This window comes from Phacochoerus africanus, chromosome 2 (genome assembly GCF_016906955.1).
Source record: "Phacochoerus africanus isolate WHEZ1 chromosome 2, ROS_Pafr_v1, whole genome shotgun sequence".
In the NCBI taxonomy this organism is placed as follows: domain Eukaryota; kingdom Metazoa; phylum Chordata; class Mammalia; order Artiodactyla; family Suidae; genus Phacochoerus; species Phacochoerus africanus.
In genome coordinates, this window is record NC_062545.1 from 279,817,692 (window position 1) to 279,835,330 (window position 17,639).

The 17,639-nt window shown below is 46.4% G+C and overlaps 1 protein-coding gene across 2 annotated transcripts in view; it reads left to right on the forward strand.

The window, feature by feature from the left end:
* CACNA1B (calcium voltage-gated channel subunit alpha1 B) overlaps positions 1-17,639 on the forward strand; it is a 197,585-nt gene that overhangs the window by 16,454 nt on the left and 163,492 nt on the right. For both annotated transcript variants that reach the window (XM_047769115.1, XM_047769117.1), the window contains exons 4-6: positions 14,089-14,180; positions 15,669-15,821; positions 17,088-17,278. In XM_047769115.1, coding sequence (XP_047625071.1) covers positions 14,089-14,180; positions 15,669-15,821; positions 17,088-17,278 — 436 coding nt within the window. The remainder of the gene's footprint in view (positions 1-14,088; positions 14,181-15,668; positions 15,822-17,087; positions 17,279-17,639) is intronic.

Sequence of the window (17,639 nt, forward strand, 5' to 3'; positions counted from 1 at the left end):
AGTCGTGGGTGTGGGTTCTTTGCCACTTGGTTTCGGAAACGGCAGGGCTTCTTCACCGGCATTTAGGGGGCACGTACTTCCTTCCAGGTGCTGTGCTGGGTGTCCCCTGAGAAGGGAGGCTCCCTGCTCCCGGCCAGCCCTGCTCTCCCCTCCCGGGCTGAGCTCCTGCCTTGTTTTCCAGGATTTCCTAGAGCCTAAGACTTTGGGGGTGGTTGGCACCCAAGTAATACTTGCTGAATACAAGGACGTATGTTGTAATTAATCTCTTGTTATCGTTGTTAATATAACATCTTTAGGGAGTTCCCTGGTATCCTAGTGGGTTAAGGATCTGGCATTGTCACCAGGTTTGATCCCTGGCCCAAGAGTATCCACATGCCGTGAGTGTGGCCAATATATACATAATATATTTAAATTAACATACCTCAGAGTTATTTTATTATTTTTAAAATTTTCAGTGGAGCATATACACTTTTCTGTGTAAATAAGAAAAAGTGATTTCTCACTTTAAAATGCTTATGTGGGAGTTCCCGTTGTGGCTCTGTGGGTTAAGAAGCTGACCTAGTGTCCATGAAGATGCGAGTTGGGTCCCTGGCCTTGGCGAGTTGGTTAAGGATCTGGTGTTGCCGCACGCTGTGGCATAGATCTCCGACGCCGCTCGGATCTGGCGTGGCTGTGGTGTCGGCTGGCAGCTGCAGCTCCGATTTGAGCATATGCTGCAGGTGTGGCCCTAGAAAGAAAAAAGAAATTTTAAAAAAGTTATTTCCAGTTTTGATTTTATGAAAAAGACAAAACACATGCATAATCTGTGCCACACTGATTATTTCCTTGCACCAAATCCCTAGAAGCTGGATGACAGTTTATTTCCTCTGTAAATCATATTTAAAAAGCCCTCACTTCCCTGCCAGGTGGTTTTGCTTCCTTTGTTGCATGTTTAAGAGCTTTACGTGGGTGACAAGCTCTGCTTTTTATGCCTCCATTTGAGCCCATCCGGCTTGTAGTCTGGTTGTTGAGCTCGGAGTAACCTCTCAGTGTCTCCTTAAATAAGACCTTCTCTCTTTGCTCTTCTTTCCTGAGTATTTCTTTAATTTTTTGGCCTATTTAGTTTTCGAGATAAATTCGGACATCGCGTCGTCGTCGTCGTCTGAAGAATTCCTTTGGGGGGGGGTAGTTTCAGACATTGTGAATCTCCGCTGATTTGAGGAGGATCAGGTTTTAAAGACCCTGTTTTGTCTGCCGGTCCAGGCGTAGCATTTGTCTGAACCTGGAGTCAGTGCTCCTTCTCTGTACTGAAGCTTTGCCGTTTTCTTTGCATAGGTCAGTCATGTCTTAAAGTTTGTGTCCGAGGCCAATGCGGTTGAGGCGTTTTGTTTCGTTAGATTTCCAGCTGGCTCTGTTGGCCGCATTTTGGCCTCGGCGATTTGTGCTCTTGTGGCTCCCCTGGGCTGCTCTCCTGTGGGTCACTGCATGGGGCTGGGCTGTTCTTTGTTTGCTGATTGGTGGTGGGCTTGCAGCCAAGTTTTGATTTTTTTCAGCCCAGATTTCTCAGCACTGTGATGACAATATCTGATGGTTGCTTTTCCATGCCATTTTTTTTGTTTCTATAATAGCGATTGTGCTGTACTTTTAAGACTTTATGCTGCTTTCTGTTCTCTGTGGAAGTTGCGGGGAGGGGGGAGGAGGGGTGTCACTCCAAACCCTGCAGGAAGGTGTTCAAGTTGACGCTCTTGACCAGCAGGCCTTGCCATCAGAATCACCTGCAGGGCTTCTCAAGTCCTGGGTGCTAGGCCCACCTAGAGTTCTGGGCAGGACCCGGAATTCACACCACCAGCGGTTCCCCGGTGACCGGATGCTCCGGGCCCAGGACAGTGCTTCGAGCAACTCTGCTTTGACCAGGCTCCGGGGGGCGGTTTCGTCGAGCGACTCCGCTTTGGCCGGGCTCCGGGGGGGTGTCGTCGAGCAACTCTGCTTTGGCCGGGCTCCGGGGGCGGCGTCCAGAAGTGATCATCTTGTCGCTTCCTTCTCTTCCTCACATTCCACTGTGCTGGCCAGAGCTCTTGAAACAAGATTAAATGAGATTTGTGGTAGTACTTCTTACTTTATTTCACTTGCTTTTTAGGGCTGCCCTTCGGCATATGGAGGCTCCCAGGCTGGGGGTCGAATCAGAGCTGCAGCCACTGGCTGACGCCACAGCCACAGCAGCACCAGATCCGAGCCGCATCTGCAACTTGCACCACAGCTCACGGCAACGCTGGATCCTTAGCCCACTGAGCAAAGCCAGAGATAAAACCTGTGTCCTCATGGATGCTAGTCAGATTCATTTCTGCTGAGCCACAGCAAACTTTAAAAACTTTGGAAAAACAAAATAAAACGAGAACATATGAGAACCGTTCTATGACTGTGAGGTAGGAAGGATTTCTAAAGAACACATACAAATGTTGGCATTCCCCGGTGGTTTCGTGGGTTAAGGATCCAGCATTGTCACTGCTGTGCTGAGGGTTTGACCCCTGGCCCTGGTGTACCTTACATTTGGAAGGGCCGGCGGTGGGCTCCTGCTGTACAGCACAGGGATCTGTGTGTGATTGGGTCACTTTGCTGTACAATAGGAATCGAAGAAGCGTAAATCGACTATAACAAAAGCTAGTTTTAAAAAAGCGAAAAAATATATTCATAGTGTTGAGCAGCCATCACCTCTATCCATCTCCAAAACTTTTCGTCTTGCACATACGGAACGGTGTTCCTGTTAAAAGGCAACGCCCATCTGTCCCTCTGCTCAGACCCTGACGGTCACCGTTGGACTTTCTGTCTCTCCGATTTGGATACTTTAAGAATCTTACAAAAGTGGAATCCCACAGTATTTGTCTTTTTTGTGACTGGCTAATTTCGCTTAGCATAACCTCTTTAAGGTTCATATCCCCGTTGCATCAATTTCCTTCCTTTTTCAGGCTGAATGATATTCCATTGTGCACGCGCGCACACATGCACACGCAGACACGCTGGAATACTGAAATTTGCTTCTCCATTCACCCGTCGAGGGACACCTGGTTTCCTTCCCTGTTTTAGCTCTTGTAGATGGTACTGCTGTGGACCTGGGTGTACACATATCTTTTTGAGATCCTGTTCCAGTTATTTTGGAAATACACCCAAGCTTGGACTTGCTAGATCCTACAGTAATTCTCTGCTCAACTTTCTGGGGGTCCTCATGCTGCTTCTGGGGCAGCGGCCCCCCTTCACATCCCCATGAGCAAGGCACGGGCTTCTAGTTCCTTCACCTGCGCCCCGCACAGTTGTCCTCCCCTGTTTTGGGTGTAGTCATCTTAATGGGTGTGATTGGACCCTTTCTGTGGTTTTGCTTTGCATTTCTCTCACGAGTAGTTATGTTAAGCACTTCGCATGTGCTTAACAGCCACGCGTATATCTTTTTTTTTTTTTTTTTGGAGAAATCTCCATTCAGATCCTTTGCCTATTTTTCTCTCTCTTTTTTGGCCTCACCCGTGGCATATGGGTTTTTCTGGGCCAGGGATTGAATCTGAGTTGGAGCTACAACCTATGCCATGGCTGCAGCAAAGCTGATCCTTACATTGTGCTGGGCCAAGGATCGAACCAGTACCTCCACAGAGACAGGCTGGACCACAGATCTCTAACCCACGGTGCCACAGTGGGAACTCCATTCCTTTGCCTTTTTTTTTTTTCTTTTTATGGCCACACCCACAACATATGGAAGTTCCTGGGCCAGGGGTTGAAACGAAGCTGCAGCTGCAGGCCTATGCCAGCTAGTGGCAATACCAGATGCTTAACCCACTGAGCGAGGCCAGGGATCTAGCCTGCATCCTCAGAGAGGCAGCATCAGGTTCTTAACCTGCTGAGCCACAGTGGACACTTCCCTTTGCTTATTTTTAAACTGGGTTTTTGTTGTGGAGTTGTAGGAGTTTTTAATGTATTCTGCATAGTAATTCGTTATTAGATACGTGATGTGCAAACAGCTCCCTCTGTTCTATAGCTTGTCCTTTCTCTCTCTTGACACATCCTTTGATGTACAAAGGTTGTAAATTTTGATGAAGTACAGTTTTAGTACTTTTTTCTTTTATTGCTCATGCTTTCGGTGTCATTTCCAAGAAATCATTGCTGGACCCGGTGTCATGAAGATTTTCTCCCGTGTTATCGTCTAAGAGTTTTATAGTTTGAGGCCTTACATTTCGACCGTTGATCCATTTTGGGTTGCTTTTTGTATATTGTATAAGATAAAGGTCCAACTTAATTTTTTTGCATGTGGATGTCTAGTTTTTCCAGCACAATTGGGTGAAAAACTGTTTTTTCTCTATGGAATGGTCTTGGCACTCTTGTTGAAAATCAGTTGACTGCGTATGTGAGGATTTGTTTCTGGGTTATTATTCTCTTGTTTTGGCTATCCAGTGTCCCTTGAGACTCCAAATGAATTCTAGGACAAGTTTTTCTATTTGTGAAAGCGGTGTCATTGGAACTTTGGTGGAGATGGCGCCGAATCTGTAGCTCGTGGCGACGCTGTTCTCCAGCCCGTGAACGGGAGGCGTCCTCCTGTTTGTTCAGCTCTCCTCGGTGTCCTTCAGCAGTGCTTTGTAGTCTTCAGCACAAATAGTTTTGTAGTGCACAAGTCTTTCGGTTCCTCAGTTAATTTTATTCCTAAGTATTTTATTCATCTTGGTGCTATTTTAAATGGATTTTTAAAAAAACTCCCTTTGTTGGTTATTCATTGCTAGCGTATAGGAGACAACTTTTTTGGTGTGTGTTGACTTTATATCCTGAAACTTGCTGAATTCATTAGCTCTGGTAATTTTTGGTGGATTTTCTACAAATTTAGAGTGTTCTGCATGTCAGATCTGTTGAGTTTTGTATTGGAACTGCGTGAAATTTGTCGATTAATTTGGGGGAGAGACATCTAAAGATGTCGAATTGTCTTATCTGTTAACACGGTTGGTTTCTGTTAACCCTTTGTTCTGTAAGAAGTCTTGTGACTTTTATCATCAAGGTATTACACTTATTTTGAGTTTATTCCTAGATACTTTACTGACTTGGTTGCTGTTACAAACGATGTTTTGATGACAGCTTTATCGAGATATAGTTCGCACACCATGAAATTCACACTTTTAAAGTATACAATTTAGAGATTTTCAGCATCGTCATAGAGTTGTGTACCTCTCACCACTAATTTTAAAACATTTTCATTATCCCCGAAAGCAGTCCCATACCCAGCAGAACAAGAGGTTTTAAAATTAGTCTTTTCTAATTGTAAATGAAAGTAATTTGTTTTGGATATGTATTTGGTACTTCATAAACTTGCTGAACTGTCTCGTTAGTCCTCTTAGTTTTATGCGCTGCAACTGCTTTTGGATTTCTATAGAGAAATCACATTTTCTGTGAATCAGATGCTTCGTTTCCTCCTTTCTACATTTATACGTATCTTATTTCCTTTTCTTATCTTTTTGCTCTGGCCGGGACCTCTGTATGATATAATGATATATTTGTGTTATCCTTGGATTGAAAGAGCAATGCTCCTTGTGGTTTCTAGTGGGTGAAGACATTTCTACTCCTAACTCTTTTTAGTAGGATGATATTAAAATTTTATCAAATAATTTTTCTGAAAATTTTGACACGATCATGTGGTTTTTCTTTTGATTTGCAGTGTGGGAGACTGCATTAACAGTTCTTCCACTAGTGAATTACTCTTATCTTCGTGTGACAGCTCACTCTTCAAATGTGTGGCTTTGAATTTGATTTTTAAATATTACTCAAATATTTTATTTAAGATACGTGTTCATAACTGAGATGTGTATAGCATTTTCTTGTCCTTTTCCAGTCTTGATATCAAGATTATACCAGCATCATAAAATGAGTTGGGAGCTTTTCTTGATTTTATTCTCTGAAACAGTTTGCGTAACATAGAATTATCTGTTCCCTGAATGTTTATAGAACACACTTGTAAAATTGTCTGTGTCTGATAATGGTGGCAGAGGAGCTGGAATCCAAATTAATTCTTTTTTTAAAAATTTTTTTATTTTAGGGGCGAACCTGAGGCATTTGGAAGTTCCCAGGCTAGGGGTCAGATCGGAGCTACAGCGGCCGGCCTGCACCACAGCCACAGCAATGCCAGATCTGAGCTGCACCTGCAGCCTACACCACAGCTCATGGCAGCGACAGATCCCTGACCCACTGAGTGAAGCCGGAGAGCAAACCCGTGTCCTCATGGGTACTAGTCAGATTTGTTTCCACTGCACCACGACAGGAACTCCCCGTATTAGTTCTTGTAAAGTGTCTTGGAAGCCAGAAATTCTAAGATGGCCCCCAAATTCTGGTCCCTACCTGCACACCTGTACAGGCATCTCTCCTGTGAGTAGTTTACGAATCATTTGATTACGAGCCAACCAAAAGAGAGAGTCTTTGGGTGGGACTGACCTTATCAGGTGATCCCTTTAAAGGGACTGGGCTCTTCCAAGAGCCAGAGAGTTTAGGAGCATGAGAAGGACTGTCGAGGGTTCAGGGCATGTGGAGGTTCCCAGGCTGGGGTTGAATCGGAGCTACAGCTGCCAGCCTACACCACAGCCACAGCAGTGCGGAATCCATGCTGCGTCTGTGACCCACACCAACAGCTCACAGCAATGCTGGATCCTTAACCCCCTGAGTGAGGCCAGGATTGAACCTGCATCCTCGTGGATACTAGTCGGGTTCGTTACTGCTGAGCCACAATGGGAACTCCATGCTATTCCTTTTTTAAAAGATTCTTGAGACATAGCGATGCTTGGTTTATTTATTTTTAATCTTTAAAAAAATAAAATCAGAGTTCCTGCTGTGGCTCAGTGGAAACGAATCTGACTGGCATCCATGAGGACACATGTTCGATCCCCGGCCTCGCTCAGTGGGTTAAGGACCCGGTGTTGCTGTGGCTGTGGTGCAGGCCAGCAGCTGTAACAGTGATTAGACCTTTAGCCTGGGAACCTCCATACACTGTGGGTGTGGCCCTAAAAAGACAAAAGATAAAATAAAAATAAGAGTAGTAAAATCAATTACGTTTATGAATTTCCCCTAAAGCATCACCTTGCCTGAATCTTGCACATTTTACTATATAGTTCGTTGTTGATGAGTTCTAAATATTTGGTAAGTTCTACTTCTTTAATTAATGAGTTATTTAGTTGTGTATTTTGAAGCTTTCAATAATGTAAATTTTCTTTTAAAGTGTTTTATAGTAGTGTGTTTATTTAATTTCACTGGGGTTAAAAGTGCAATAATACAAGTTACGAATTTTGTGAAATTTGCTGAGGCTTCCTTTGTGATGCAGGCTATTTTCAGGGCTACTCCCCGTACTCCAAATATGTATATATTCTCTACTTGTTAGGAGCAGATTTTGACAGGTGGATGGATAAATGATAGCTAGATAGCGATCTTTCACACGGAGGATGCAGAAGATTAGAACGATGTGATGGACCAAGGATGCTAATTCTGTTCTAGTCTTGTGTAGCCTTACTAAATTTTGGTATTTCGTCTTTCAAATTCTGATCAGAGCTTTTTTAGAATCTTTCACTATGTTGGAGGAATTTTCATTTTTTACAAAAATCTGTTTTGTGTTTATGAGATTGGGTGCATGAAAATGATGATTGTATTTCTTGGTATAATTTTTCTTTCAATATTATACATTATATCTCTCTTTAGACTTAGCATTTTTTTGCTTTAAATTATATTTTGTCTTTAATATTACTATATCAACTTCCTTTTCTGTAGCATTTACTTAGTATATTTAAAAAAATCTATTTATTTTCAACATTTCTGTATTTTTTCAGATGTATCTTTTGTAAGTAGCATATAGTTGTACTTTCAAAAGCCCCAATCTAATAATCTATGATTCAATAGGAAGTTAAAATTCATTTATATTTCTTATGATTACTTATGTATTAGGACTTAATTCTAATATCTTATTTTGTGTTTTCTCTTTATATTCTTTCTTTGCCTTTTTTGGGGGAGTCTTCTGACCTCTGTAGCTTTACCAAATGTTCTGTATTACCTGTTCCATACACATCTTTTTCCTCTCTGCTGGTTTTAAAATAGACTCTATTTCTATGCGTTTACTGGATGTCCTTAACATTTTAAACATATATTCATAACTATACATTTTTCTAAGACGAGAGAAAACTGCAGCCCATGTATCTGGCAACCTGTGTTTATAAATAAAGTTTTATTGGAACACAGCCTTGTCCATTCATTTACACACTATCTGTGGCTGGGTTTTTTTTGGCTTTTTCGGGTCACACCCATGGCATATGAAAGTTCCCAGGCTAGGTAGGCGTGGAGTCGAAGCTACAGCTGGCAGCCTACACCACAGCCAAAGCAACTCAGGGATCTGAGCCGCATCGGGGACCTACACCACAGCTCATGGCAATGCCGGATCCCCAACCCCTTGAGCGAGGCCAGAGATAGAACCTGCATCCTCGTGGATCCTACTTGGGTTCGTTAACCACTGAGCCATGAAGGGAACTCCCTATCTGTGGCTGCTTTTATGCTACTAAGGCCGAACCGAGTGGCTGTGACAGAGATCTTATGACTCACGAAGCTTACAGATTTACTAATGCCCTTTACAGAAAATGTTTGCCATCCTCTGGCCCAATGCAGTGAAAAATGATTTGATGCAACTTCGGATGGAATAACCCTTCTGTAAATATTTTTATTATTGCCTAGGTTGTTAGTAAATACAAACAATAATGAAAAGTTGGATATCATAATTTTAAAAACTCCACAAATAATTATAATAAAAATTATACTTTTAAATTATTTCTGGAGCTCCCCTTGTGGCGCAGTGGTTAACGAATCCGACTAGGAACCATGAGGTTGCAGGTTCGACCCCTGGCCTTGCTCAGTGGGTTAAGGATCCAGCGTTGCCCTGGGCTGTGGTGTGGGTCGCAGACGCAGCTCGGATCCCACGTTGCTGTGGCTGTGGTGTAGGCCGGTGGCTACAGCTCCGATTCGACCGCTAGCCTGGGAACCTCCATATGCCGCAGGAGCGGCCCAAGAAATGGCAAAAAAAAAAAAAAAAGTTATTTCCTGTGCCCACCGTTGCTCTCAGTGCTGTCCCTTTGGATTCGGTTTCCATCTTGTTTTACTGAGGATCTGGGTGATGGCTTATTTTCTCTCTGAAAATATGTTTATTTTGCTCTTACTCTTCATGACAGATTAGCTGGATGTAGAGTTCTGAGATTTGGCATTCCCGTCATGGGGCAGTGGAAACAAATCTGACTAGGAACCATGAGGTTGCAGGTTCGATCCCTGGCCTTGCTCAGTGGATTAAGGATCCGTCGTGGCCGTGAGCTGTGGTGTAGGTTGCAGACCCGGCTCGGATCTGGCGTTGCTGTGGCTGTGGTGTAGGCCAGCAGCTGCAGCTCTGATTGGACCCCTCGCCTGGGAACCTCCATATGTTGCAGGTGTGGACCTAAAAAGACAAAAAAGAAAAAAAAAGAAAAAAAAAGAAAAAAAAAGTTCCGAGATTTCAATTATTTTTCAGCTGCTTTTTGAAGGTATTACTTAACTGTCTCCTAGAATATTTTTTTTGCTGAGGTGAGGCTTTTCTCTACTTTTAATTATTCTTTCTTTTTAGATATTTTGTCTCTACTTTTTGGTAGCCTTTACTTCTTTCTTCCTCCCTTCCTTCCCTCCTTCTTTCCTTCCTTCCTTCTTTCTTTCTTTTTGTTTTTTTAGGGCCACACCCATGGCATATGGAAGTTCCCAGGCTAGGAGTCAAATCAGAGCTACAGCTCCTGGGCTACACCATGGCCACAGCAACGCTAGGCCTGACCCACGTCTGTGACCTACACCGCAGCTCATGACAACATTGGTTCTTAACCCACTGAGCGAGGCCGAGGATTGAGCCCAGGGTCAAACCCACATCCTCACGGATCCTGGCTGGGTTGTTACCGCTGAGCCACGGTGAGAACTCCTTACTGCTTTCTTTCCATGCTTGACGGTCCGCACTTCCTCACGCCATTTCTAGGTGAATGCAGTGAATATTGGGGTGCGTGGATCTTTTCAAAGCGTGGTTTTCTCTGGATATATGCCCAGCAGTGGGATTGCTGGACCATATGGTAGGTCTCTGTTTTTTAAGGAAACCCTATGCTGTCCTCCTTAATGGTTTCACCAGTGTACATTCCCGCCCGCCCTGTAGGAGGGCCCCAGTTCTCCTTGCCCTCTCTGGCATTTAGTATTTGTACATTTTTCCTTTTTTTGGCCGCCCTGCAGCATCTAGAGTTCCTAGGGCAGAGATCGAATAAGAGCCAGAGTCTCAACTTATGCCACAGTTGCAGCAATGCTGGGTCCTTAACCCACTTCACCAGGCTGGGGATTGAACTGCAGAGACATTGTCAAGCCCATTGCACCACAGTGGAAACTCCTATTTGTAGGTTTTTTGATGATGGTCATTCTGACTGGTGTGAGGTGAAACCTCATTGTAGTTTTGACTTGAATTTCTCTAATAATCGGTGATGTTGAACATCTCTTCTTGTGTTCTTTGGCTATCTGTCTTCTTAGGAGAAATGTCTAGATCTTCTGCCCATTTCTAATTGGGTTGTTTGGTTTTTTTGATATAAAACAGTATGAGAGGTTTGTAAATTTTGGAGACGAATCCCCTGTGGTTGCTTCATTTGCAAAGATTTTCTCCTATTCTGCATATTGTCTTTTTCTTTTAAATGGTTCCCTTTGCTGTACAAAAGCTTTTAAGTTTAATTAGGTCTCATTTGTTTATTTTTGTTTTTATTTTTATTACTCCAGGAGATGAATCAAAAAAGATATTGCTTCATGTCAAATAGTGTTCTGCCTGTATTTTTCTCTGAGAGTTTTATAGTATCCAGCCTTACAATTAGATCTTTAATCTTTCTGTATGGTGTAAGAGAATGTTCTAATTTTATTCTGTACATGTATCTGTCCAGTTTTCCCCAGTGCCACTTATTAAAGAGACTGTCTTTCCACCATTGTATATTCTTGCCTTCTTTGTCATAGATTAATTGACCATATGTACATAGGTTTATTTCTGGCCTTTCTATCCTGTTCTGTTGATTTGTATTTCTGTTTTTTGCCAGTACCATACTGTTTTGATGATTGTAGCTTCGTGGTACAATCTGAAGTCAGGGAGCCTGATTCCTCCAGCTCCGTTTTTCTTTCTCAAGATTGCTTTTGCTATTTGTGGTCTTTTGTGTTTCCATATAAATTTAAAAATTTTTTGCTTTAGTACTGTGAAAAATGCTGCTGGTAATTTAATAGGGATTGCACTGAATCTGTCAGTTGCCTTAGGTAGTATAGTCATTTTGACAATATCAATTCTTCTAATCCAAGAGTGTAGTATATCTGGAGTTCCCATTGTGGTGCAGCAGAAATAAATCTGACTAGGAACCATGAGGTCGTGGGTTCAATCCCTGATCTCTCTCAATGGGTTAAGGCTCTGGCATTGGGGTGAACTGTGATGTGGGTTGCAGATGCGGCTCAGATCTGGCATTGCTGTGGCTGTGACATAGGGCGGAAGCTATGGCTCCAATTGGACCCCTAGCCTGGGAATCTCCATATGTGGTGGGTGCAGCCCTAAAAAGCAAAAAAAAAAAAAAAAAAAAGCAAAAAAAAAGCATGGTATATCTTTCCATCTGTTTTTGTCATCTTTGATTTCTTTCTTCAGTGTCCTATAGTTTTCAGAGTACAGGTCTTTTGTCTCTTTAGGTCACTTTATTCCTATGTGCAATAGTTGATTTTAATAGATAAATATTACTCTTAGAATTAGATTTTTTTTTTTGTCTTTTTGCTATTTCTTGGGTGGCTCCCGTGGCATATGGAGGTTCCCAGGCTAGGGGTTGAATTGGAGCTGTAGCCACCGGCCTACACCAGAGCCACAGCAACGCAGGATCCGAGCCATGTCTGCAACCTACAGCACAGCTCACGGCAATGCTGGATCCTTAACCCACTGAGCAAGGCCAAGGATCGAACCCGCAACCTCATGGTTCCTAGTCGGATTTGTTAACCACTGCGCCACGACGGACACTCCTTTTTTTTTTTTTTTAGAATTAGATTTTCTTGTGTGCTATGGAATTTTGGTTTGAATAGATTTTATTGTTGCCCTTCTTTTCTTTTCTCCCATTTTATCTTATTTTTTTAACTCCAGCTACATCTCAAATTTTATTCCTTAATGCCGTGTACTCAGAGGAGGGAAAGAAAGGGTTAAATCCTTTTTAACTCTTGTAAAGGTAAAGCCAGGAGGACTGTTGGTGAATTGGGTGTGGAGGACGGTAGCGAGAGGAGTCAGAGATGAAGCCTTAGTTCTGTCTTATAAACAGGTGACCGGTGCTATTCACTGAGAAGGGGGAATGTTGGGGAAGGAGTAAGACTGGAAAAAAGAATAGTAAGTTCTGGAGCTCCTACAGTGGTGCAATGGGATTGGCGGCATTTGGGAGTGCTCGGATGTGGGTTCAATCTCCAGCCTGGCACAGTGGGTTAAGGATCCGGTGTTGCCACAGCTGTGGCTTAGGTTGGGACTTAGGCTTGGATTCGATCACTGTCCTGGGACCTCCATATGACATGGGGCAGCCAAAAAAAAAAAAAAAAAAGGAATAAAAAGTTCTTGGGAGTTCTCTGTTGGTCTAGTGGTTAGGAGTCTACAGTGTCATCTCTGTAGCAACCTGGATTTAATCCCTGGTCTGGGAACTTTGACCCCACATCAAGCCCCTGCACGCCACGGCCAAAACAAAACAAAAACAAAAAAGTTCTTTAGACACCACGATGTAACAACTCTTAACTTTAAAAAGTACATGTCTTAATATTTACGTATTAAATACTTATATTTTACAATATTTGCTTATCACATATTACACGATTTTAAAATTTAACAAATAATTGTTCAGTTTTATTAATATTTGATATGCTTTTTTTTTCTTTTTTTTGCTCTCCACGTGGAAGTGCTAAAAAGGCGGTTGAGGGGTTCCTTGGTGCCGTAGAGGTTAAGGGTCTGATGTAGTCACTGCTGTGGTGCAGTTTCGATCCCTGGCTTGGGAACTCCCGCCTGCAGTGGGTGCAGCCGAAAAAACAGCAGTTGGATGTATGTATGAGCCTGTGGTTCCCAATTTGAGTTAAAGATATAAATTAGAGAGTAATAATCAATCAGAGCTATCTGGTGGACCCTATATGGTATAATTTGCGAGGCATCCAGTGTTTGAGTCTGATAGAGGAAGCAAAGCCGCCAAAGGCCTGGAAGAGAATCCCAGGGTGTTAAGAGGAGAATTAGAGGGTTGACCAATGAATGAGCAAGGGAAGAAACCATTTCTAGAAGGAGACTTACTATTGGGATTGGCGTGAAGTCTTGACACATCATCTCAGTGGAGTGGTGGGGCTGAGCATGCAGTTGGACAAAGCCTAAGAGAGGTGGGAGGTAGGCAGTGGGGAGCAGAAGACTGACCCTCACTGAGCCTGGGAGTGAAGGGAACAGGGTGTGTATGGGATGAGAGGCAGATAGGGGATTTTCTGTGTTGTTTTAAGCGGGAGAGACTGGGGTATGTTCTTATGCTAATGGAACTGAGTCTGATGTTTCTTCTGAGTCTTCTGAGCCCTGTGCTCGCCTTCCCTGCTCTTCAGTCCCACATTTTCCTGTAGTAAAGTGAGTCAGGGTACACGTGGTACCTGCTCTGAAGTCCCTCAAGCTCCATTTTACTCCCACACCCACTGTCACCTCCTCTCATGAGACAGTCTGGAGTGCAGTTGTGGTTGGCTGGGGACATGGCTCAGGCTTGGGCTCAACTGGAGGACAGATTCAAGGCCAGGACCGGGGCCAGAGACCAGGTCTCCTTTCATGCCTGGAGGGGTGGTCATGCTGGTAACACCCATCCCTAACACGACTGGTGGGGCATCTGAACTAATTTCCTGCCCTCCCCTGCCTGGCACGGCCCCTACCTCCGAAGCTTTGCCATCCCTGTGCTTGAACAGTGGGGAGCACAGCCACAAAGGTGTCGCTGCTCTTGGAAGATAGGACTTGGGTGGCGGGAGGGGTGTGCCCTCTCCTCAACTGGTTGCAGAAACCCTTAATTCCTGACTTCTCTTTGTTCCTGCCAGGATCCTTGCCACAGCTGGCACTGACTTTGACCTGCGGACCCTGCGGGCCGTGCGGGTGCTGAGGCCCCTGAAGCTGGTGTCTGGGATTCCAAGTGAGTCTGGCGAAAGCAATCAGGGCCAGCCTACCTGGACACTGACCTTGCCTGCACCCCTGCCATGGCCACAGTTAGGCCCTAAGTGGTGGGCCCTTTGGCCTTGGTGACTCTGGGTTTGCTGCCCTTGGCCCCGGGGAACCAGGCATGAAGACGAGGTGGGGTGGGGGTGCGGGGGAGGTAGGGGGAGCAGCCCTTCTCCAGTCTCTCCCGTCTCCATGGAAGCCCAGAGGGTAACTTGGCTTCCCTACATGGCAGGTCTGCTCCTCAAACCCTCTGCTGCATTTCTAGCTCTTTGCTTCTTTTTCTGGGCTTAAAAGACTGAAGAGAGGTTGATGGAGGTGGTGGGACAGGATGCCTGAGAAAATCTTCAGAGTGGGCAGAGGACTACCTGTCTTGGCCGAGGCTGGGCCGGCTGCTGGGAGCTATGACCAAGTTAAGCTGTGCTCCAGGGCCGGGTGCTCAGGAGGCCACGCGAGAGTGGGGGGTGGTCAGGGCCGTCCTGAGAGACGGCGACCACCCAGGCCCCTGTTCCTCCAGGCCAGTGGAAGTTGGGTTTCCCTTGGGGCTCAGGCTGCAGGGCCTGGGGCTGTGTCACCCAAGGCCACTCCAGGGAGGACCGCTGGTTGGCTCCCTGTTCTGCCCCAAGACCCTGCCAGGCAGAGGCTCAGGCCTGTCCCCAGGAGCCAGGGTGAGGCTGGAAGGCGGGGCAGTGGGGTGCTGCCCTCTCTGCCCAGCTTCTTTGGCCTGGACATACTCATACTCTTGGGGCCCAGTTCCTTTGGCCCTACGGTTAGTGTTAAAATACCCCCAGGGAGCAGGCCCCCTCCTTTATTTTCCCTGAGGAGTGGGTCTGTCAGAATCCCCGATTCTTAGCTCCCAGGATCTCCTGCTCTTAGCTCCCAAGATCCTCTGCTCTTCCCTCCCAGGATCCCCTGCTCTTCCCTCCCAGGATCCCCTGCTCTTCCCTCCCAGGATCCCCTGCTCTTCCCTCCCAGGATCCCCTGCTCTTCCCTCCCAGGATCCCCTGCTCTTCCCTCCCAGGATCCCCTGCTCTTCCCTCCCAGGATCCCCTGCTCTCAGTGCCCAGTATTCCCTCATATTTCCTCTAGGACTCTGTGCTTTTGCTGAGCTCTCCGTAGACTCGCAGGTCTCACCAGCCCACACTCTCCACCTGAACTTCACTCTGACACCTCTACACACTGCTCCTCTCCCTAACCGGGACACTGCTCAGTCTACTTCCCCCCAAGACCCTATGCTTTGTCCCCGACCCCAGGGACTCCGCTCTGCCCCATGCAAGCACTCACTGTTCTGTGCTCCTTCCCCCAAGACCTCTTGCTTCTCCACCCCTTCCTGTTCTGTCCCCAACACCTTGCCAGGACTCAGCCCTGCCTCCCAGGTGCTTGCTGTTCTGTCGATACCCTCACCCCACGCCCTGCTCTGCCCACTGCTCTCTGACCTGCCCTGCGTTGTCTGCTCTGCCCCCAGGTTTGCAGGTGGTGCTCAAGTCCATCATGAAGGCCATGGTTCCGCTCCTGCAGATCGGGCTGCTGCTCTTCTTTGCCATCCTCATGTTCGCCATCATTGGCCTCGAGTTCTACATGGGCAAATTCCACAAGGCCTGTTTCCCCAACAGCACAGGTGAGACCTGGCAGCACGCCTCGGACTCGGATGAGGACTGCAGACTCATTCATCCAGGAGATATGCACCGGGAGGGCCTTCTACGTGCCAGGCAGAGGAGGTGGCTATAGACAATAATTGGATGCACACAAAGACATAAAGTAGTCACAGATAACAGTGACTTCTAGGAAGGAAACAAGAAGGTGTTTGAAATAGAATAACTTGGGACCTGCTTCACAGAGAGTAGCCTGGGGAGGCCTCTCTGCCAAGGTGACAATTGGTTAGTGATCAGAAGGGGGTGAGAGGGAGCGCTCTGTGGCCGCCTGGCAGAAAGATCCACCTACAAGGAATAGCAGGTACAAAAGTCTGGCGTGAGGAGCCATGAGGGCAGAGGGGATGTCAGGTGGCTCGGGGCCGGGGCGGGATTCTGAATCTTATTCTGAGAAAAGTGGGGGCTTTGAATGAGGAGTGGTGTTGTCTGATTGTCCTGGCTGCTCTGGGAGGCAAACTCAGAGGGGTGGAGACTCAAGTCTCAGTTCAGGAGAGATGGCGGCTGGGCCAGGCTGTTGGCAGGTAGAACAGGTCACGTTCTAGGTACATTTTGCGGAGAGGCCTGCTGGGCCAGCAGGGGTTTCTGGGTGGTTGCACAAGGAATAAGAGAAAGGGAGGAGTTAAGGGTGCCACAAAGGTTTGTGTCTTAAGCTGCAGCCACATTAAAGGAGAAAACCTTTGTGAGCTCAATAAATTCAGAAAAGCTTTTATTAAAGTTTAAATTATTCATAATTTTAAAAGCCTCTTCAAACTGGAAATAAAGAGGAATTTTCTTAAATGCCCTGAAATGTTCCACGAACATCATACCGTGTTGTTCGTTTTCAGAGCTTTCCCTTTAAAGACTTGGTTCTGGCTCCAAAGCGACGAGCATCTGCACACAGGGGCGTCTCTGCGGAGGTTTGGCTGGGAGGGAGAGAGTCGGGGTGGCAGGGGTGGGAAGAGGTTAGAAGTTTGTTGCTTCTGATTTTAAGATGAATGTGTCCTGAGCGTGTCTGAGTAGCGGTGGGCAGCTTCCAGCGGGATCAGTACTTCCCGAGACGCTAGGTCTTGGGGTAGGCGGAGGCTGACTTCAGGCGAGAGGACAGAGCCGGTGCGGGGGGAGGAAGCTAAGGGGGCTTCTGGTGGTGCCTAATCCCTGCCCCCCATGAGGAGGTCTCGAGGGCCCAGTGATCCCGGCAGGAGGTGCAGAACTTGGCGTTTCTGAGCTCAGCCTGTGCCTCGTTCTGCTCCTCACAGATGCAGAGCCAGTGGGCGACTTCCCCTGTGGCAAGGAGGCCCCCGCCCGGCTGTGCGAGGGCGACACAGAGTGCCGGGAGTACTGGCCGGGACCCAACTTCGGCATCACCAACTTTGACAATATCCTGTTTGCCATCCTGACGGTGTTCCAGTGCATCACCATGGAGGGCTGGACCGACATCCTCTACAACGTGAGCTGCGTCTTGGCCCTGCGGCTCCTGGGGTCCCGTCGGGGGCGGCGCTTCCGTCCAGCCTGGTGGCTTCCTGTCCCCCAGGGTGGAAAGCAGGCACCCTTCAGATGGTTCACCAAGGGGCCCTCTCTGATCAGCCTCGACTCGTACCCTCGACCCAGGTCCTGGAATCTCTGGGGCAGCTTCTAGGAGAGTGAAGCTGAGGGCCGGGTGGCGGAGTCGGAAAGGAAAACGTGTGCGAGAAGGGGCTCCTGTTCCTGCCATGAAGATGCGTGTGTCCCTGTGTGATGAGCTCTGCTCCCATTGACCCCTGGCCTCGGTCAAGGACCCTGTGGCGCAGAGGGTGGGAGTGAGGTGTGGA